Here is a 22658-nt window from a genome sequence, read left to right as displayed (position 1 = left end):
TCCCTTTTTAATTAAGTAACATCGGAATGCTAACAAAAGCAATTACAGAACATGTAGCGGCCTAAATGAGGCTAAATTAGTGGTGGTGAGTGTCAGAAACGAAATGGAGAACTAGCCGTTCAAATTCTATGCACTGCATGTAAATTTACGGAAAGAAACAGGACATTAAAATTTGAATTACATGTTGAACTGACATCTGACGCTTCTAGATGTGGAACAAATTTATGCAACCATGTGGGTGGAAAGTATTTGTCGAAAGTTAAGATTGCCAAAAGCAGAACTTTTTTTTTCCATGTGAAAGCATGATGCATGTACAGTCCTCGTGTTTCATAAACACGCTCAGTCCAGTCGGTTTAAAAAGAAACCGTGTTGTCCCCATGTTTTAATTCCTCTCTGCCTTCTCTTTGTCTTGTTTTTTCTGTCTTGCATGTTTCCCTGTTACTGTACAGTATGTGCATGATGTGCTCCTGGCTCAAGAGTCTTCCAATGAAGGGGTCGTGCGCAGTTGTTTTTCTTTTTTAGATCCCTTCAGCCCACTGGACTGATCAGGGTGTCGTTGCAGCGAAAGGGCACCTCTGTCGGTGCCTTTTTCAGGGGCTGCTCTGGCGGGGAGCGAGCCGCAAAAGCACGTCGGGGTTGAGCTGTTGAATCTTCGTCAACGCTGCTGGCTGGCATGGGAGAAGCTCCGCGGGGTGAGAGGGGGAGTGATGTCAGCCCTGCGGTATGCGCCCTGCTGTAACGCGATCTCCTCTGTTTTGTTTTGTTTCTGTTTCAGGGTGTGAGCGGAATGTCCGTGAATGAGAAGCCTGAATCCCCCATGTATGTGTATGAGTCGACAGTTCATTGTACCAATATCCTCCTGTGCCTCAATGACCAGCGGAAGCAGGACATCCTCTGTGATGTGACCATCGTGGTGGAGGGGAAGGAATTCCGGGCTCACCGAGCTGTCCTGGCAGCCTGCAGCGAGTACTTCTTGCAGGTCCTGGTGGGACAGACCGAATATGAGCTGGTTATCAGCTTGCCTGAGGAGGTATGTCCCGTGAGCAAAGTTACAGGGTTACCACCTCCTGAGATGCCCCCCCCCCCCCCTCCCCGTCCCCTTTTGCTGTGTTGCCATTGTTGTAAAACTGTTCTCTTTCTGCGTTCATTTTTTTTCCTGCAGTGTGTCCTCCAGTCATTTATACCGGACACGGATACATGTTAGTCCAAATGAGACACTAGGTAGCAAGAAATTGTGCAAAGGAATGTGATTTCAACAGCCCCACCTGCTTTACTACTGTATGTCGTTGGTTATGATAAACATGTTTATTGGGATATGAGCCGAACTTATGTATAGTGTATAATATTTTGTTTTCAGTGTGACACACTGTGAGGTTTACACCACAGAATCCATTGATGTGATCTTCATAAAACATTAGTAAAATAAAAAATCACAAAAGGCATCTTATTCACAAAACTCAGAGAATTGTTACACTGACTTGGACATTTGTTTTTCTAAATAGTGTGGCAGTTATTTTGGCTATCAAAGTTAGATTTGTGTACATTTTGCCACACTCCACAATCTCAGACAAATAGGCATCTACTGTACCTCAGAAAGTGTCGCTAATTCTGCTTGAAATATTTGAATAGTCTTTCTGCCTCTTTGTATTCAGATAGAAGAGGCTTTGATTAAAAAGCACTGATTAAAAAGTGTTTAATTCTGTATTTACACAAGGCATTGCTCAAATATTTAATCACTTTATTACAACAAAAGACTGAAGCATCATAATTCATAGCTGGCACCTGACTTCCTCTGTTTAAAAGGATAATTTAATCAAGCATTTAATTTATGATAAGATAATAGCAAAGAGGTGAAACTTGTCGATGAAATATAATAGGTGAATCTCACTGGCAATAACAGTACAGCTGGCAGTGTTACAATCACCAATTAACACCTTCTGCAATAAAGCTGAGTAGCACTTATTTCATGCCATCTCTTTCACAAGAAAACCTTTTATTTTCTGCACTGCTCATCAGACATAGTCCTTTTGTGTTCTTGCAAAAAATGTGATTTATGATCCCATGGCAGTTTGAAAGTGACATAAGATTTGTCTTGGAGAAACAGAACAGGTAAATTGTATGATGTAAATGTTTGGTGGAACACAGCCATAAAAGAATGACTAAAGCCATTGTGTGCACAAGAATAGTATTCCACGTCTCAGCTGCACACTGCGGACAGTTTGGAATTGTTGAGAGGAGCTCCAATGAATGGAAGATCTTCGTCACTTCAACTCTTCGACAGAGATTCAGCTTTCTGCAGTTGAAGTCAGACTGCCCAGTGGCACTGAACCATCAGTGTTTAATTTAAAAAGAATCTGAGCAAGTCACCATCACTGGTCTCAACACTTATACAGTACGTGGCCTGCAAGAGGATAAGCTGAGATTGAATTCTGAGGTTATATTTTGGTTCATAAAATGGGGAAAAGATATTGCATTTATAACTTAAAACAATTTAGAACCACAACATAGAATTTTAGTTCTGGTGTCATTAATTCTATTTGCTGTGGATTTGTTTGCTTTTCAGTACTTTTGTACCTAATAACAAAGTGTTTTCACCTAAAGACCTAAAGTAGTGTTTAGCAGTAATGTCTGTTTAAGATGTATATTTGCACTCTGCTGCTGTATATATATATATTCAAATGAAAACCCAACACAACACAGTTAACACCATCCCTACTGTCAAGCACGGTGGTGGCAGCATTATGTTATGGGGCTGCTTCTCATCAACAGGGACTGGGAAACTTGTCAAGACTGAGGTGAAAATGGATGGAGGAAAATCTGTTTTAGTCTGCTAACGATCTAAAAGAATGCTGGGAATTTGCATTTCAGCAGCATAATTGCCCATAGCACATGGCCAAAGCTACACTGGAACGGCTTAACAAAAAGCAAAGTAGTTGTGTTTTAAGCGGCCCAGTCAAAATGCTGACTTGAATCTGAAAATCAGTGGCAAGACTTGGAATTTGTTGCCCATCAACAGTCCCCGTACAGATCAGATCAGATCACTTTATTGGCCATGTACAATTTCTTGTATTAGAAATTTGTCTTTTCGCGTACCCCAGCTTGCTCTGCATGACACACACAGACAGGGAGAGAAGCCCGGGGTCAGAGCGCAGGGTCAGCCATTTATACGGCACCCCTGGAGCAGTTGGGGTTAAGGGCCTTGCTCAGGGGCCCAACAGAGTAGGATTCCTCTTCCGGCCATGGGATACGAACCGGCAACCTTCCAGCCACAGGCGCAGATCCCATATGACTTGACAGAGTTTTAGCAAGTAAAAATAGAATAGGTGCAATTTGCACAGTGCACCATGCTGGTGTGCAGATTTGGCAGAGACTTGCCCATAATTTTGCAATTCTAGTTCCTGTCAAAGGTGTTCTATTAAGTACTGACTCAGCAGGGTGAATATGCAATTGAAATATTTTATTTTTTCTATTTACTTTTTCCATTTTTGCTGATATTTAGCTTCTTTCATTCATAAAAATGTTCAGTTTGAGCATTCCAATTTCAATTAAAAATATACACTTTAGTAAATTTCAATTGTAATTCAACAAAAGGGGACATTGGAAGGGAAAAGGTAGTTTTGCAAGGCACTGCAAAAGGGACATATAGCCAGGCTGCATCATGAGATGCATGAAGTTTTTAGTTTTTGTTTTAAAATGATGCACAAGTTGTAGGTATTGTTCTTCATTACACACAAATGTGAGTCTATTTTGGATATATCATCATTAAAAAAAAATAAAAATCTACCTATTGTGAGTCTGAGAGTATTGTAATCTCCCTTCTTAAGCGGTTATTCTTAACTTGTGAAAGCATTTGCTTCAGTGTCTGCTGTGTGTGGAAAAGGGAGATATCTGACACATTAATAGGAGGTTAAAAATGTGTCTTCTGTTTGCTAATGAATGGTGAGAAATGCTGAATAAAGGGCTCAGAATAAATGTTACATTCAGCCAGGTGTAATGCTTAACTAACATTTCCAGATCAAAACTAGAGTGCACTATTTGTGGCAGTTTAGCAGAACACAGTATTTACTATACTGGTGCTGTGATTAAATTATTCTTGTGCAGGCAAGAAGTGTCATCTCACAGCAAGGGGGAATATAATTTAATGATATCACTGCTCGCGTTGTTAGGTGCCCTGTCACTTTCTCCTTTTTAGTCATATCTTCAAAGCAGCATAAATAACCTGATGTAGCTAGGATTGTGGCAGGTGTGCTGTTGCTATGGACATCCTCCTTGAGACTGAAGTGCCTTTAATGGAAAGCAAGTCCCAGATGGGTAGATCTGACCTCCTGTCAGTTTGATGAGGCAGTAGGTCATATGCTTCGAGGACCTCATTAAAGTGCAGCAGTGTTGTTCAGTGTGGGCATGCCTGGTTACACTAGGGCAGACTGGTCAGTGTGCAGTGTGCTGTACAACACCGTCACCTTTTTTATAAGACAGGGTAACAAGGATCAAAGAGAGCTGCTCACTTCTTTTTTTACAACCTACGTTTTTCTTTTTCTTTTGGCTTTAGAACACAGGAGCTGCAACTACTGCATGTGTAACTGTCCCCAGTTGAAATGCGAGACAGACAATTCATTCATTGATCAGCCTCCGGGGCTACATACAGTGACATCATCTATTCCTGACTTATCCACTCCAATGGGAGCCTGGTAATCTAGGCATCGTTGTGACTGAAGTGACCCTTTCTGCTGTTTTCATACGTAATTGTTGACTGGTGAAAGGAGTGTTTGTGTCTTGTTTGGGTTTTTTCTTTGAATAAGAATATGAGCTGGCAAGCAAACTGCAGTAGAGAATGATTTTGAGAGTTCTAATAGACAGGATTTATCTCCTTTTCCTTGACTTTCTCCTACTCAAAAGGAAAGAATAAGGAGAGGTCTTAAAGAATTGTTTTTTACCTTTTTGTATATCATTGTAATGCTACAGTTGACTTAGAGTTTTCAATATTGCCCTTCAGATAACTGTTTTGCACTAGAGTGCCATAGTTCTATAAGGTTATTTCATTTATAAGGTAAAAAGATTGGTTTTATTCAGTCGCAATACTCCTCTTGCTTATATACCTTGTGGAAAGTCATATTTAAAACAAAACCATCACAAAAAGGAGGTTCAAAACATTTTCCCAGAAAACATCTTAATTAGGTTATGAAGAAAGATAGTTCATTATTGCACTTTCAGAACGTAAATATAGCAATCTGAAAATAGTTGGGGTACCAAAATGTGACAAGAGGAAAACCTTTCTTTCAGATATGGTGAAACTGAGATTTTTTCCCTGACAGAGCATTTTAAAATATGATTGACCTACTTGTGCTGGGAGCTCTGTGTATTTGCAGGCTTTGCTAATGAGTGCTTTATCGTATACTGTAACTGTGAACTAGAGTATTTGTGAGCATTGCTTCAGCATCTATTTGAAGTGTTGACTGCACTCCTTGAATGGTATTGAAGGGTGCAGCATGCAGAGTTAACTGACTGTGCAATATTGATGCATCTGCTGGGTTTTCTGGAATAAAGATGAAAACTTTTTTTTTTAATGTTTTAGTGAGCTCGCTCTCACTACCTCTTCCAGGTAAAAAAAAAAACAACCTTACATCCTGCCTCTTGAATAAGTCATTACTCTCCTTGTAAAGAATGTATCCAAAATATTAAGAACTAGGGCTAGAAGGGTTCTTTGTTGATTGGTGAGAGCATAAAGCACCTTTATACGTACTGTACTATAGCTAAAATAACAAGAATTATTTCATTCTGAAACAAGCTTAGTAGCTTGTACATTTGTGCCCTAATTAAACAGTTGATTGTTTCACCTCGTTTGTATCTGGAACACAATTGACAGGTGGTGTTGATCACTGTTCCCTGGAATCTCATATTTCACTCCTCCAGTCACCTAATATTCAATATCTGGTTGTATGTCATTGCACGCAGCTATTTTCACCTCACATGTGTTTTTGCACGAGATCTGCTGAGACATATTATTTCAGCATAAATTAACTGCATACATGTATACTCGTTGGAAAAACAAAACAGTAGCATTGAATGGTTTTCACAGTTTTTAGGAAGTACCAACATGCAAGTGATTTCTCCTAATTAGGATGTAGATATTGCAATTACTGTTTAAATGGACATGTATTGCTGGAAAATCACAGATAGCTTGAAGCCATAAATATAACCAATACTGGTCAACTTGGGAATAAGTACCCATATATTAAGTGAATTTAATGCCCATCAAGCAGATTGCATAACACTTGTAGAGCTTGGTAGACAGATGGCATCACCCAGCAGTGCAGTCTCCATATACCCACTCTGGGAGTTTGGTAATGAGTGAGGACCTGGTACTGCTATATTTACTGCAGACAAGCATCTCGGCTGTAATTCTCACGCAAAAGGTCGCAAATTGTTCTTCATGCTGAGCCAGACCTCATTGGGACCTTTGTCTGTGTTCTCATGAGCAGCTAATTAGATCACGTTGAGCATCTCAGAGAAACCCTAGCGCTTCAGCATGTCTTCTGCAAAGTGACCTGCTGGGGTGTGCATTTTTAATGTGCAGCTCCTCTTCAGATCATAACACCTTTACTGTAAGATGCTCAGCGACCAGGTGAGGAGAAGTATAAAGATACCCACTTTTTTTTAAATAAAAGTGTGCCACAATCTTGTTAAATGCAGATATTGTTTCACAAAAGAATGCGCCTTACCAAAATATTAGACAACTGCATTCCAAGGACTTGGCCGTCGACCCCCATGTAGTGGGAAAAGGGAAAAGCCTTGACTCATTGGGATTAATGAGCGGGATAGAGGACAGACGATGCCAGCAGCCATATCACCCTGCAACTCCCAACTGGCAGCTCACTGAAGCTCAGCAGGTGTGAGCCTGGTCAGTACCTGGACAGGAGACCTCCTGGGAAAAACTAAGGCTGCTGCTGGAAGAGGTGTTAGTGGGGCCAGCAGGGGGCGCTCACCCTGCGGCCAATGTGAGTTTTATTGCCCCAGTATAGTGAGGGGGACACTATACTGTAAAGAGACACTGTCCTTCTGATGAGATGGAAAATTGAAAAGAGTAGGGATTTTACCCCAGTGTCCTGGTCAAATTTCCCCCTGGCCTTTACCAATCATGGCCTCCTAATAATCCCCATCTCTCAATTGGCTTCATCACTCTGTTCTCCTCCCCACTGAGAACTGTTACTATTATTATTATTAATTTATAATAATAATATCATCATCATCATCGGCTGCTGGTGAACAGCCTCTGTTCATGCGTCATTGGGTTGACAGACAGTGAACTGGAGGCTCAGCTAAGGTTTCAAGAAACAACTGAACCACTACCAAAACCTCAAGCAGTGACGTCACACCATGCTTCTGGTCTGTTGCTGAAAGTAACAACAGATGTGGCTAATGTGCCAATTCAGACAGGCTGTAGTGTTTATTGGCAGTGTTTGGTAGCTAAACCAACGAAAACATGAAGCAACAATTCAGAGCTGCCTCAACTGTTGTTTGCTGAGAGGTCCCAATTTTAAGAGGTCTCTTATAATTGTGTCTTTAATATTTTGTGTTAATACTGGACAGTATGTCTTATCTAATATTTAGGTAGGTAAATACATTCTGTACATTAAGATGTGTGATTGTGTTGAAGTAAAACAAAGATATTATCACAAAAGCTGCTTTTTGGATTTGTTAAGATCAATGGCTGTACAGTATGTGCACGTACAATTACATATACAGTATTATACTGTGTTTGTGTGTGTCAAGCATTGCTGAATTTAATGTTTTGTCCCTGAAAAGGAATTACTTACAGTATTCATAATATGTAATGGAATTGACAAGAGTTTTTGTGCACTCATTATTCCCTCAGCAGGAAATTGCACTGTTCAAAACTATTCTAAAGGTGAGGCAGCTTTGCTAATTAAAGCTGTCTACAGAGTCTATAGTACATACACTTGGCTTTTCAGGCATACTAGTACATTGAGCAAAATGTGTTTGGAAGGAAGTAAGGGAATGCTTAATGTATAATGTGGTAGGTATCCAGAAAGTGAAAAGTATGTAAGTAAGTTCTGTATGTTGCTTTTATGATTCCCAGTGTGCCTGTTAGGTCACTTGTGGAGATCTTCTAGATAAAATGTCAGATACGCTGGCCTTGAATGAAAATAGCTTATATTTATCGACAACCTGTATTTATACTGATGTTGTGGGTTTTATTTATTTTCCAAAAGGTCAATTTAAAAATGAAAAGGGCAGAAAAGAAATATAACCTTGTCCACTAACAAGTTTACATTACTCTGATGCGGGGCCACATGGATGAGTGTATTTAAAAATGAAGATTCGTGTTAGTCAGCAAAAATCAGTTTTACAGTGCATTTAATGAACTCTAGAAAGGCACAGATGCTTTTTTTCTGCAAAAGAAATAGCATGATTGTCGTGGCCTGTTTCATTAGAATGCATGACATGTAAGAATATGCTGAAGCACATTTACATAAATTAGCTGCTTCTGTTACAGAAGCAAAGGCCATTGTAAGAGTAGAGGATTTCTTGGGAGAGGGTAACATTATGTGCTTATTTGTAGGGAGCTTGGCAGCATTCCTGAAAATGGTGTGTAAAATATGAAGATCTGTAAAGTATTATATGCATACAGTTTCCTGTGCTGTAATGATATCAGTTTGGCAGACAGAGAGCAATGCAATCTCAAGCCCACAAGCTTGCATTAGCATAAAATGTCCCAGATCTGTCAGTTTGATTAATTTGTCTCTTTGTCTCCACTCTGTACAATAAGTGCTATTAACAGCTGAAACACTTCATATGTCAAAGTCTCTGCTCTAATGACTAGAAATTGTGGGTTATTTTGTACTTTCCAGTGTTATTTCTTTCATTTCATATTCCTTTCCAGTAAAGATTGTGTTTCTCTCCCTGTGCCGCGATCCTTCATTAGCTTGCTGGTTGTAACACTAGAGTAATCGCATATGGTGTAGGATACACATAAAGACGTGATCCCACGGGCAGCAGCTGCTGATGCAAGCTGAAAATAGATCCAGCGTGCGCTCAGCACTTTTCCCCAAGCTCTTCTATTTATTAGTAGCATTCTCAGCACAGGAGAACTCAAAGCCTTGTTTAAGCAAAATGACTTTCACCTCCAATGACAGTGCACCGGCTATTGTTATTGCGCTTGTGAACTGATAGATGTTAGCACGTTTTATAGCATTATGAACCAGGGTGTTCTTGATCTACATTTATATTGCTTTACGTTTTTATTTCAATTTCATAAAAAAAGAAGTCCCTGTCACTATGCTCGTACAGCTGGCTTCCTGCCCAGCTGTGGGTAGAGACTTGTCTGTGGGACACGGGGAGACAATGCTTGGAGTGAATGATACAGTTCTCCAGAGGTAATGCACTGTGATACACCCACCATCAGGGGTCCCTGTTTCCCAAACAAATAACGTGCGCTTTGCAACCATACAATTACACACAGACCTCGTTTAGTAGAAAGACACTCGCTGTTTTTGTGTTTTTGTCTGCCAAAGGGGACAGGCAGGACAACTTTAGCTGGGGGATCTTGGAGGATGAGGATCAGATATACTGTAGATTAGTCAGGCAGCTACAGTGGACTTGGCAGGCACTTGTCATTATGCCCCTGAATTACAGTAGCTGTAGTCTGGCAAGGATGTTGTAAGGGAGTTTCCTCGGCCGAAGACAGTGTGTTAAATTATTATGTAAGGCACCCTCGATCCTGTCTGCCAGACTTGTGGCCTTGGAAGTACATTACTGTAAGGAGCAGAGTGACCTGATTTTGTATTTGAGTGCATGCTTCCCTGCAATTCAGTGTTGAATACTGGAAATAAAACCGAATCATTCAAATGCGTTTACCTAAAGAACAAAATGAGTTGGAAAATATGGAATTTAATTTATTGCCAGTTCTTGACTTTCACGTGACGCAAAAGTTTAGTTAAAGCTGCATTTCGACAGTCTAGAGTCTCTGGACAAATTTTCATGGCAACATGGGTCTACTTACCAAATGGTATTTTTGGATTCATAACAATAACAAACGGGTAGTAATGTAAAAACATCAGCTTTACAGTTTTGTGCAACAGATGTATACAGTGTGTTCCCACATGTGAAAGAAGCTTTTTAATGATTAAAATGAGAAATAAAAAAAAACTTCAGTTTTACAGAGTGGGTTTTTGATATCGACTTCTTAGGCTGTTACTATCCTGATGGTGGGAAATATTCTCATTTGATTGTGTTTAACTTAACATTAAAGTAAAGTACCAGTAAATACAGAGATATATTTGGTCCTTAAAAACTTGTTGTTCCTTGCATTTTTTCTTTGTACTTTATACACCCGTATGTTTCAGAAATTCATATTTTAAAGACACCTTATTTGGTTAGATGATTTTTTGGAACTTGGAATGAATAACATTTTCTCTTCATTGCAATACTAAAATAATTTAGTACTTTGTCAAGACCTTTAGAAATTTTCAATATTAGACCTTCAGGTCTCACCATCATGAATTACAATTGTAGATCTTGACATTGCTGGTCAGGATCAAGTAGGCATTGTCATGACTTTTTCTGATAAGTCTCAGATATCCTGCCCTGTACAATATTAACTAGTAACAAAATTGAGACAGCGGGAGGTTGAGGAATATCGGTGGGTAATTAATACTGGTGATTCGATTCAAGAATGGGAGCGACTCAATATTAAAAAGCCGAAAGTTATATCTTAATATAAAGATATTAAAAAGGGTTATTATGATGAGAATAGGTTACACAGAGCCAGACACTGCTGAGCTGCTGTGCTAGTTTGTATTTACTCTGGGACAGAATGTGGGGTGCTGACCTGATGAAAGATTAACTGATACTTTACAGTGTTTGTTTATAGACATTAGACCTGTCGGGTTATCTCACCACACTTGAAAACTCCAGAACAATAGCACTGCTGATGGTAATGCTGCCCATGTCCGTGTTTCTTTGCAGGTCACTGCCAGGGGATTTGGCCCATTGTTGCAGTTTGCGTACACTGCGAAGCTGTTACTCAGCAGAGAAAACATCCAGGAGGTCATCCGCTGCGCAGACTTCCTGCGCATGCACAACCTGGAGGATTCCTGCTTTCGGTTCCTGGAAGCCCAGCTCCTGAGCGAGGAAGATGGTCTGCTCCTCTGTCGCAAAGTGGCTCCCTACCCCCAGTCCCAGGAGGATGACAACTCGGAGGGGGAGGACGTGAGCATGCAGTCGGAGACCACCAAGATCACGTCGCCCAGGGCCAGAGTTTGCACAGAGCCCCTGGACTTCAACAAGTCATCCAGGCTGCTGGATGAGGACAGGCTAGCTGTGCCCATCCCTGGCGGCTTTCAGGATGGCAGGGTGGACTTTGAAAAACAAGGGGGTTCGGACCTTCCTCGCTGTCCCAAGTACAGGAAATACCAGTGGGCCTGTGCCAAGCACAATAATGACAGCTCCTCACACACCAGTACCTCAGGTTTTCCAAGCACATTCAAGGAAAGCAGCTCCAGCAGCAACAGCAGTCCCCACGTACCAGGAAGGCTCACGCTGGGACAGATAAAGAACGAGCCGCGCGCAGAGGAAGAGACCATCTCCCTGTGCCTGTCGGGAGACGAGCAAGACATGAAAGAGAAAGATGGAGTGTCGGAGATGGAGATGGATGGGAAGCAGCATAGCTACATGTTTGCGGACGGACCTAAAAGCAAGTCACCTACGTGTTTGAGGTCCCTCATCAGTAAGAACATTGAACTGGTGAGCCTGCCAAACACACCACAGCAGCTTTATACCAACAGACTGGCCTGCCCCCAAGATACTCAGGTTGACCACAAAAAGGACTATGGGCCTTTCGCTGGGGAGCTGGGGCTGCCTGTGGCATCTCCTAAGGAGGTTGAGGAATTATCATTAAAGACCACCTCGTGTGACGGGGTCTGCAAACAGGAGTCGGAGCTCGACCGCAGGAGTGTCATTTTCTCCTCAGGATCGTGCGATCGCCTGGGAACTCCAGCGCATTCCTATCCTGGGGGGAACTCTTTGGAAAAAGACCTCTCGGATCACATGCCAAAGAGCCTCTGGACTGGCGCGAGCCAGTCCCTCCCCTGCTCCCAGACCTACTCCCCCGGCGGGGTGCCCTCAGAACCCATGCTGCCATGTCGGTCGCGCCCGGTCACCAGCTGCCCCGTGCCAATCAAGGTGTGCCCCCGCTCTCCCCCCTCAGAAACCAGGACGAGGACTTCGAGTTCCTGCTCTTCCTACTCCTACGCCGAAGACGGAAGCGGGGGCTCCCCCTGTAGTTTACCCCAGTTTGAGTTTTCCTCCTCTCCGTGCTCCAACGTAGCACGATGCCTGACTGTCGATCAACAAGACCAGGGGATGGCGGGGGATTCCATGTACAGCCAGGTCCGGCCCAAGATTAAATGTGAGCAGTCCTACGGCACCAATTCCAGCGATGAGTCGGGGTCATTCTCGGAAGGAGACAGCGAGTCGTGCCATGTCCAGGAAAGAGGGCCTGAGGTAAAGAGAACACTTTCATGCTGTTTCTTCCACCCTTGGTCTGTGACTGCTGTGATGTCTTTAAAATAAGGCCCTCTTGGCCACATGACAGTCTTTCTTGTGAAATGAAAATATGCTGAGAGCCATTAAACACACAGCATGTCTTATTTGTTTGCATTTTAATGCCTCTCAGTATACATTTTAGTGATATGAATACACAGATCAAGATGTTTAGTATTACCATAAAGAAGAAGTAACTAGTGTCATTGCCTGCACATTTTAATACAGACTAGTCTTTATTAGGATGAATCGGTTGGCATGCATTGGCTGTTAGTGCATTCATAGAGCAGCCATGAAGGACAGATGCACATTCTAATAGCTTTAGGGAAAGGAATAGAAAACCTTAAATGTACTAATTTTCTGATATTTGTGATAGGTGGGACGGACAGGTTTTCAGTATTATTTCTGATCATTTCAGGAACCCGTTAAAAGTGACTTAAAGCTGACCAAATTTGCTGCCTCACCTTTCAGCTCCTGATCAATCAGCAGCAACAATAGTGCCCACATACCAGGAAACAGTCATATGTTTCATTTATTTTCAACGCAGCTGTCTTTGGAAATTTGGAAATGGACTTGTATAAACACTTGCACTCTGATGTTGTTTTTTAACGCTCCAATGTAAACTGTACATCAACATGTGTATTATTAATTGCAAATCCTCTTAGCTGAGTAAGACATAGTATTTTAATTACTAGGAGCTAACTATCTTAAAGCCTTAATTATGACTTAAAAGCTTTTTAAATGACTGCAGGCTAGGAAAATAACAAATGATATCCTTCTAGAAAGTCGATGTGTTGTTTTATTCATAACGAAGAAGTGGATTTTCAGTCTAGTCATCTTTAAAGCATACATCTGAGGAAAACTACATTTTCTCTGGCAAAAGAAAGTGGTGTGTTGCCATGGTGATCTCCATTTCTGAACAGTTCTTGGCTGCTGAATTGAAAAATGAGAAAATTGTAACACAGGTTTCATTTGAACTATGGCAAGAATTTGTCTGTAAATCCCGTTTTACTGCACAAACAGATAAGCATTAAAATTACACCTAGTCGGAATTTGTAAACATCATATTATTGTTTGCTGTCAGTCATGTAATGTCTGTATGCTGTATAGATACTGCTGTACAGAGAATTTCATTGTAATAATGGTCATCATTAATATGTATTTTATTTTCTTAATTTGGAACCTAATTTGGGCAGCACAGAGGTGCAGTGGTTAGCACTGTTGCCTCTCAGTGCTGGGGCACTGGGTTCAATTCCTGGGGTGCTGTCTGTGTGGAGTTTGTATGTTCTCCCCATGTTTGCATGGGTTTCCACCAGGTGCTCTGGCTTCTTCCCACAGTCCAAAGACTTACTGGTACAGTAGGTTAACTGGCTTCTAGGAAAATTGACCCTGGTATGAGTGTGTGGGTTGCAATGGACTGGCGTCCCGTCCAGGGTGTATCCTGCCCTGCGCCTGTTAATTGCCGCGATAAGCTGTGGCTCAACTGGATTGGGAAAAAGGTTAGAAAATGGAAGGATGGGAACCTGCTTATTTTTCTGATGGGCCGGTTACCTTTTTCTGTGTGAATATAGCGGTGTCTCAGATTTTAATATGGGGCTTTTAATAACAGTGGAGATGAAATGCTTAATTAAAATAATCTAGTGTCAAATGTGCCAAGCCAAAGTGCTTTCATTAGACCCCAATCAACAAATTACTACTCTCTTGCTTTCAAGACCATCTTCAGAGTCAACTAGAAAAATAAGCTTTGCTGGGACTGAGGTTTTTATGGCCAACTATAAGCAGAAACAATGTCTGTCTTGAAAGTGCATTTTTAAAATAGAAACCAGAGAGCCTGAAAACAATGGATTCCAGTAAGGAAGGAAGTTGTTAAACTGTAGGCTTATCTCAGAAGGCAAAAGTTATTCAAGGTGCTTCTAGTCTCACAGGGTTTTCCTGATGCTCTGTGCCCAAGGCAAGAAAGCCGTAGCTGTATTTCTGGCACAAGCCTAGAAAATAAACCCGCCATGAGTGCAGCAGTCTGAAAGTACATTCTGTGTTTAGATGTTGCCAGGACAAAATGAACATCATCCTTGTCCATTGTATGTAGAATTCTTTTCATCATCCCTAAATCAAAATGCTGAGGTAAAACCTATGATGAGTCAACATATATGGAATTTCTCTGGGGCTATAACAGCAGATGGCTCAGAGCCAAAAGGTCTGAGACATGAGTTGAGTGCTCCCAGCACACAGAGCACAAGGTTATCTTTTTTTTTATTTGCATAAAAACAAGGAATGGTCGATTTGGTTTTCTTAGCATTGAATTGATTGAATAATTTCTACACCCAGATCCATTTCTGTTCTTACAGTAATGTGATACAGCGTTCTTTTAATGAGCTTTATCCTCATCTACTTGAAGATGAATTCTCTTTTAACATCTGCTGTTTTATTATTTGGTAATATGCTGAATATTAACTTATAAGTGAATGTGTTACTCACACAGGAAATAAAATGCCCGAAACACCAGTTCCGTTCTTTCACGATCTCTACAAGCATTCTCTATTCTCGATATGATAAATTGTGGTCTAAATATTATTAGGCATAAGAAGTTTAGTTGAAATCTGAAAACCGCATTAAATTATGTTTTACATTGTTGTTTGTAACTGCGTCTCAGGGTCTGTGTTTCTGTGGTGTGTTTCTCCTCCTGGTTTATTTTTCTTGTACACTCCTTTAGTTCGGATGTTTTTCCTTATAACAAGGAGTGGAACGTCTTCCTCAAAGTGTTAGCGGTCCTTGTGACTGACACTTCTTTATAGCCAGCAGCCATATCACTCTGCAACTCACAACTGGCAACCCACTGAAGCTCAGCAGGTGTGGTCAGTATCTGGATAGGAGATCTCCTGGGAAAAACTTAAGTTAGCTGCTGGAAGAGGTGTTACTGGGGCCAGTAGGGTGCGCTCTCCCAGCAATCTGTGTGGGTCCTAATGCCCCAGTGTAGTGATGGGGACGCTGTACTGTAAATAAGGTGTCATCTTTTAGAGGAGACATAAAACTGAGGTCCTGACTCTCTGTGGTACTTAAAAAAACCCAGAGCGTTTCTCGAAAAGAGTAGGGGTGTTTATCCCAATGTCCTGGCCAAATTTCCCATTGGCCCTTACCAGTTATGGCCTCCTAATAATCCCCATCTCTGAACTGGCTTCATCACTCTGTTCTCCTCCCCACTGATAGCTGATGTTTGGCTAGTGTACTGGCGCACTATGGCTGCCATCACATCATCCAGGAGGGGCTGCACACTGGTGGTGGTGGAGGAGAGTCCCCATTACCTGTAAAGCGTAATGAGTGGAGAGTGGAGAGTCCAGAAAAGCCCTATATAAGTGTAAGCAATTATTATTCTTATTACTTGCCATCATTGATTGTAGGAAACCTTGACATCCTTACTAAGCTGCACAGGTTAAGCCTTGCCTCTCTTTTGTTTGAAAGAAATACAGTGAGCCACACAGCTGCAGTGTGTCAGCCAGTTACAGGGATAGGTATTGTGTATGTTTTTTAAAGCCTCCAGGAACCAAACCAAATAGGCATGGTAACATTAATCAGCAGAACTCAAAACACATCCACAGTAACAACATTACATGTCATCAAACTCAGATCACTGTGTATGTGCTGTACGTACAGTATGCAAAGGCCTACAGCTTGTTTTTCCTCTGATCCTCTAAGAACTGTATTGTACGCTTTGTTGCTTTACAAAGCTCAATAAAAAATGTACTGCACTTCAGTATTTTATTCCTTTGATATTATAGTGCTTACTGTATGTCCTACTGGCCCAGCTATAGTTTAATCTACAAAATTAGGTTGCAGTACATGTACCTAGATTTCATAACCAGAAGGCAACCAGTTAGTTTCATTTTCATTTTTAGCTTGTACTGTTGCGAAAGATGTTTTGCATCATTATTCAGAAGCTGTCGTTTCTCTTTTTTTCACAACCTGTTTTTAAAATTATGACCAGAAACGATATAAAAAAAAAACATCAAGAAAGCAACAAGAGGGATGGGATTTATGATTGCTGCTAGAAGCACACTTTGTCATCCTAACCTTATTACTGGACTAGTTTTCCTTGTGGGGTTGCTATATATAGGAGTTTCTTCACAGCTGAAAAGAAACTTTACAAGGTCACATCTAACCTGTTTCCTATAGCCTTCCTGATAGTGTTTAATGGCCTGTAAATTCCCTTTTTTTTTGCTTTTTCATAAAAACAGCAAATCACCTTTTATTTAATCACGATGTGTGTAGGGGGGCATCATAGGGGGGACGAACTTTGCGGAAAGATAGCAACTCAGACAGCTGAATTATGTAGAATATAGTACCCACAATGTAAAAGCATTTTTACAAACCATGTGGTAATTTCCTTTGAATCTACTGTATAAGCTTTCAAAAAATTATTGTTTCACCTTGTTGGCTTGGATTTTGCCTGAGTAGGGAATAGCACATAAAAAGACTGAGTAATATCTTTCATAAATCGTGGATGAGGTACTGTAATGTAAAGATATGGACTTGTTTTGTTTGTGCAGAAATAGGAGGAATAGAAAGTGTGTTGAGCATTGAAAGACTCCTGTCACTCTATGTAGAAAATTAAAGTATATAGATGCTGGATATTGATTCAACGTTTTGGCACATTTTTAATTAATCGATCATTCACGATTGACCATGAATACAGTACATGAGACACTCAGGTTCCTTTGACTTTTGCATACAGTAAGTACTAAGTCAAAGCACTAAGTGAAACAGCCAGGAAGATGATTTGTAGTTTGTGGGTTTGTTTTCAATATGATGATAATCCTGAAAACCTATCCAGACAAAACCTAACTTATTTCAGTCAGAAAAAGGAATTGCAGGTTTTGTGGTATGTAGAATTGCAGACATTAGTACTGGCAATGAGCCCATTCACCAGGATATATTAACTCCACTTTCTAGGATGAACGAGTATTCAAGAAACTTGGACTCTTTGGTAACTAAGTCTAGCACAAAGACTTCCAGTATGATGCATTACAGATGAGACTGTAAACTAGAGCTGACAGTCTTCTATTCCAGTGATGTTAGGCTATGTAATGCCTTTTAAAAAGACATCTGAGAATCTGGTTTATTGGAATCCTTTAGATCTCACCTAAAATTCACATTTAAACTTTTCAAAGACTTGGGTTTACTCTTTGTATTTTTTTTCCTATTTTTTTCTGCTTTGGTTTTATGCAATTCTTTGAAGGCTAAAGGCTCCTAATGAAAAGTGCTTTATCAAATAATAATTCTTAATGCCCTTAACACAGAGAAAATATCCATTTCATTTTGATCCATTTTTAATTTTCAATGATGCTTTTTCTGACTTCTGGTTGTGAGGATTTGTGTTTTCGGTTGAGTATGGAGCATCCTCTGTTGTGTTCACTTTATATTCCACTTGCACAGTTAAAGAACACAAATAAAAGAGCTGTCATTTATTTGGCTGTGTGCAGGCTTTGAGCATTATCTGTATGAGCTTCATGGAGTCACGGTCACAGAGATTGAAGGTTGTCTGCACACTGTCACAGTGTGCCTCGTACAGGCATGGTGGCATTAATCATATAGAAAGCACTGCAGACCTCCATCTAGGTGTAAATTCTGAAACAAAGGCTGCAGTTGATTTTCACTAATTAGAACCTTTGATCTGGGCTCTGTCCTTGTGAATGGCAAAGCAGCTGAGCTTGTTAACTCCAGGCTTACACCGAAAGAATGAAATTTTAACATATTTATTTGCAGGCAGTGAAGACAGCCCTCGGGGCTTGCTTCTGATAGTGAAAATGGGAGAGGGAGATCTATTACTGAAACAAAAATGAACTTCTGTTTCTGGTAGCTAATACTTAGTGTGTATTTGTGTTGTATTGGCAGCAAATTCGTGCCTTCTTTATGATCCCTTTTTTGCCTATGTCATCCTTCTTGAAATCTGTAATTTTTCCAAATGTATGTAGGATTCGAGAATGTCAGCTGGAAAAAACAGCCTATAGTAATTTTAAATATAGTAGTTTTAAATATTATGGGCATTGAGGAATACAACGAGATAGAAAAGTAATGCAATGGTACACAGGGTAGTGCTTATTGTCCTTAGCTTTGCACTGAAGATACTGAAGAGGCTGAACCAAAGTCATCTGCTCTCAAGAGAAATGTCTTATCTACCCAGCTAGAACCCAGATAAAATATATAAATTTATACCTCATTGCCACTCATCTACCTTACTACTAGACATGTATTTCCCAAGTATTCCCTTTTCATGGTATTCTAATTATGATTCCTAAGAACATAAGAAAGGTTACAAACCAGTTGAGGTCATCCAGTCTTTCTGACCCATTTTGGCAGGTAGCAGTTCGTTGATCCAAGGATTTCATTCAGACGTGTCTTAAATATTGGCTTGAACTGTGTGGCTTGGTGGCTTGTTCCAGACTCCCACAACCCTTTGCGTAATGGCAACTGTTTTAAATGCACTTTCACATACTGTAGTTTCCACTCGTGTCCTCTGGATCATGTTTCACTGTTCTTTTTAAAAAATCTGCTGGCCTGACTGTATCAGAGACTTCGAGGATTTTGAATATTTGTTCCAGCCCTTTTGTCATCTTCGCTGGTCAAGGCTCAGGAAGTTCAGTTCTGTCAGCCTATTAGTGCAGGATGTTCCTTTAAATCCTTGAAGGCGTTTGGTTGCTCGTCTCCGGACTGCAATATCTTTTTTTTTAATGTGGTGACATAAAATGTACACGGTATTCTAAATGAGGCACTGTACAATTTTGACATCACAACCCTTGATTTTAATTCTTCACGTTTTCATGGTGTAGCTCCACGTTTTGGTTATCTTTTTTATTTCTTCTTCACATAGTCTGGAAGATGTAAGCAATGTATCAACATAAACACCCAAGTTTTTTTTTATAAGTAGCCTCATCTGTCTCATTGTTTCCCATTTTGTATTTAAAGTTTGTTTTTTCACCACCTTCACGCGAATCCCTGTTCTTGTCTATTTGCTCCCATAAACATAGGTAGTGCTCAATTCTGACAGAAACAACATGGCTGGATAAATAGGCAAATGAAGAACATCCAGGCCCCTTTCAGTCCCTTCTATGTACGATGTTTCCTGGCACAATGATTTTAACCCTGCTGATAGCTATGGAGTTGGGTTGTTGTACAGTACTGTATATCCTGGCGATGACGCTGGTTGCAGTTCAACAACGGCAGTTTGGGAAGAGAATGCTTTCTTCCGAGATGTGTTGTTGTTCTTAAAACCTGTTTTTCACAAGCTGTCTCTCACCTTTACCTCACGCACAAGTTCTTTGACTGTCATTCCGAGTCCCCTGTTACATCTCCCAGGGCTATTCTGGACTGTTCTTGTAGCTACACTTCATTGATCATGTGGGACAGAGGCAGGCAACTTTGACGATTTAAAAATCAGGGAGGCAATTAATATCTTGGCCAAACCAGTGGCAACATAAGGCACCATTATCCATGGCCAGTAAGAAAGAGGCCAAAACTAGGTTACCCAGCTTCATTTACACAGATCGTAAAGAAACAAGTCTCACCCCACCTAGGTATCATTTTTGCTTTTTAAGTTGGTCTTTCCTATTATTGTAATGATCTTACATGATGATTAACTGGGCTGTCACTGCTACACCAGTGGTACAGTTTCCCAGTGGGGTAAATGCCGATCTCCTTCTCCTGCACAGGTTCTGTTCTCATACGCAGATCTGGCCCCCTGTGAATTCGCTGACATGTTATATTAAATAGGGTGGCCTGTGACAATGTGCAGATTCGTTTTATCTGTCGTGCCGTTTTCTTTTGTACCTGTTCTAGACAGGTGTTGATACATTGCTAGTTTCTTATTTGTAAAATAAAAAGACAAAATAAGGAAACGAGGAGTGTCTGGGGTCACCTTCACTTCTAAACTGATGTGTAGGTGAAATTTCGATGCAGCAGTTTGAGTCGCACCGTCTTGCAGCTGTTTTCATTGTATGTAAAATGATGGCGCCATCTTGTGGCAGCACTGAATATTGCTAGCGATCTCTTGAAATATTTCTCATAACTGCTCTCAGCTTGGAAGTACGTGCTAAATAGCGGTGCAACATGTAGATCATATTAGATAATCAGTATATCAACTTTTCTAATATATGTATGTGAAGATAATAAATATCTATATTCTTGTTCTATCACCTAAATTACAGTCAGAATCAGAACACCATATTTCAGGAATGCATCGTATGCAAATTCCAATAGAATAAAATGTTGTTTTACAGTATTGAAAATAACAGGAGAAAACTGGAATTTACAGTAATTTCATGTCAGGATGGAAAGAGTATTTATAATATTCATGTATACACCTAGAACTGATATTTTAAATCACCTCTTGCTGTTCAACCCCCTTTATAAAGAAGCGTAGCTATCCATCCCCATCCTCTAGGGTAAATTTTAGTTGCAGCAACGTTCTCTTTATTTTCAGTGTGAAAGAGAAAAGGACGTGAACTCGCCTATATCTGGGCTCACAGTGGTTCCCTCTCCAATTCTGCCAGTGCCAGTTGGGAATCTCACCCCACCGAGCTTCATGCACCACATTTCGTAATACTACCCGGAATAAAGCTTTTACTGCATGAATCACTTAAGTGTCCCTAGATCAGGAGTGTCCAAATCTCTTATAGAAGGGCCTAGTATCTGCCTTTTATTGTTCCAATCTGAGTACTCAATTCACATCAGACATACAGTATATAAAATGTTACTTAATGTCCTTTATAGCTGATGACTCAAAACAGTCACTTCATACTGTACATTTCCTCAGTCAGGCATATACAGAAGGTTACGTAAGGTCTTTTACAGTGTGTTCCTCAAAGAGCTCACTACCTTAAAGCTACAGCTGCTGTATTTATCAAACACCTCAGAACCAAGCTCTAAGTATTACAGTTCATTAAGTAATTGGACCCAAAATATAACAGAAAGATCAGGTTAGAACAAAAAAACACAGATGGTACTAGGCTCTCCAGGAACTGAGTCTGGCTTTCCTGGCCCAGACCTCACAATTGTATTACAAAACATACGTCTGAAAACAAATCCAACATTCTGAACCCTTAGAGCAAGCGTGTACACCGTGACATGCCTGTAAAGTGGGAATTATATCATTAAACAATCTTTGTTTTACTTTTTGCTTTGAGAACAGAGAACACATTTTTAAACCTGACCATCTCCGAGCGAAGTAGGCGATTTCAGCCGGTAGAATTTGGCTTCCCTTAACTCGTCTGCCTTTCTTCCAACCTTACAGGTCAAGCTTCCTTTCCCTGTCGATCAAATCACAGATCTTCCCAGGAACGACTTCCAGATGATGATAAAAATGCACAAACTAACCTCAGAGCAGCTGGAGTTCATCCACGACGTCCGGCGGAGGAGTAAGAACCGCATAGCCGCGCAGCGCTGTCGGAAGAGGAAACTGGACTGCATTCAGAACCTGGAGTGTGAGATTCGCAAGCTGGTACGTGCCCTCCAGACCTGCCCTGACCACGCTTGTCAGTGCACAGGACCGAGCAAAGCAGGGTGCTGGAGAGGGGCTTGAGCAGCGCCAAACCGAAGTAATGACACGGGAAGAAATTATAATTAGAATAATAATTGCTTACACTTATATAGCGCTTTTCTGGACACTCCACTCAAAGCCCTTTACAGGTAATGGGGACTCCCCTCCACCACCACCAGTGTGCAGCCCCACCTGGATGATGCGACGGCAGCCATAGTGCGCCAGAACGCTCACCACACATCAGCTCTCAGTGGGGAGGAGAGCAGAGTGATGAAGCCAATTTATAGATGGGGATTATTAGGAGGCCATGATTGGTAAGGGCCAATGGGGAATTTGGCCAGGACGCCGGGGTTACACCCCTACTCTTTTCGAGAAACGCCCTGGGATTTCTAATGACCACAGAGAGTCAGGACCTCGGTTTTACGTCTCATCCAAAGGACGGCGCCTGTTTACAGTATAGTGTCCCCATCACTATACTGGGGCATTAGGACCCACATGGACCACAGGGTGAGCGCCCCCTGTTGGCCCCACTAACACCTCTTCCAGCAGCAGCCTTAGTTTTTCCTAGGAG

The 22658-nt window shown here is 41.0% G+C and overlaps 1 protein-coding gene across 7 annotated transcripts in view; it reads left to right on the top strand.

Moving 5' to 3' along the window:
• bach2b (BACH transcriptional regulator 2b) overlaps positions 1-22658 on the top strand; it is a 107178-nt gene that overhangs the window by 77156 nt on the left and 7364 nt on the right. For 6 of the 7 annotated variants that reach the window (XM_088626755.1, XM_088626759.1, XM_088626757.1 and 3 more), the window contains exons 2-4: positions 776-1030; positions 10987-12522; positions 21842-22048. In XM_088626755.1, the coding sequence (XP_088482881.1) occupies positions 788-1030; positions 10987-12522; positions 21842-22048 (1986 nt within the window). In that variant the 5' untranslated portion in view covers positions 776-787. Of the gene's footprint in view, positions 1-756; positions 1031-10986; positions 12523-21841; positions 22049-22658 lie in introns of those variants that run through there. The other variant, XM_088626754.1, reaches the window with a different exon arrangement.

This window comes from Lepisosteus platostomus, chromosome 3 (assembly GCF_059453375.1).
Source record: "Lepisosteus platostomus isolate fLepPlt1 chromosome 3, fLepPlt1.hap1, whole genome shotgun sequence".
Lineage (NCBI taxonomy): Eukaryota > Metazoa > Chordata > Actinopteri > Semionotiformes > Lepisosteidae > Lepisosteus > Lepisosteus platostomus.
Note: the sequence above shows the minus strand (reverse complement) of the source record. Positions and strands in the feature narration are given on the sequence as shown.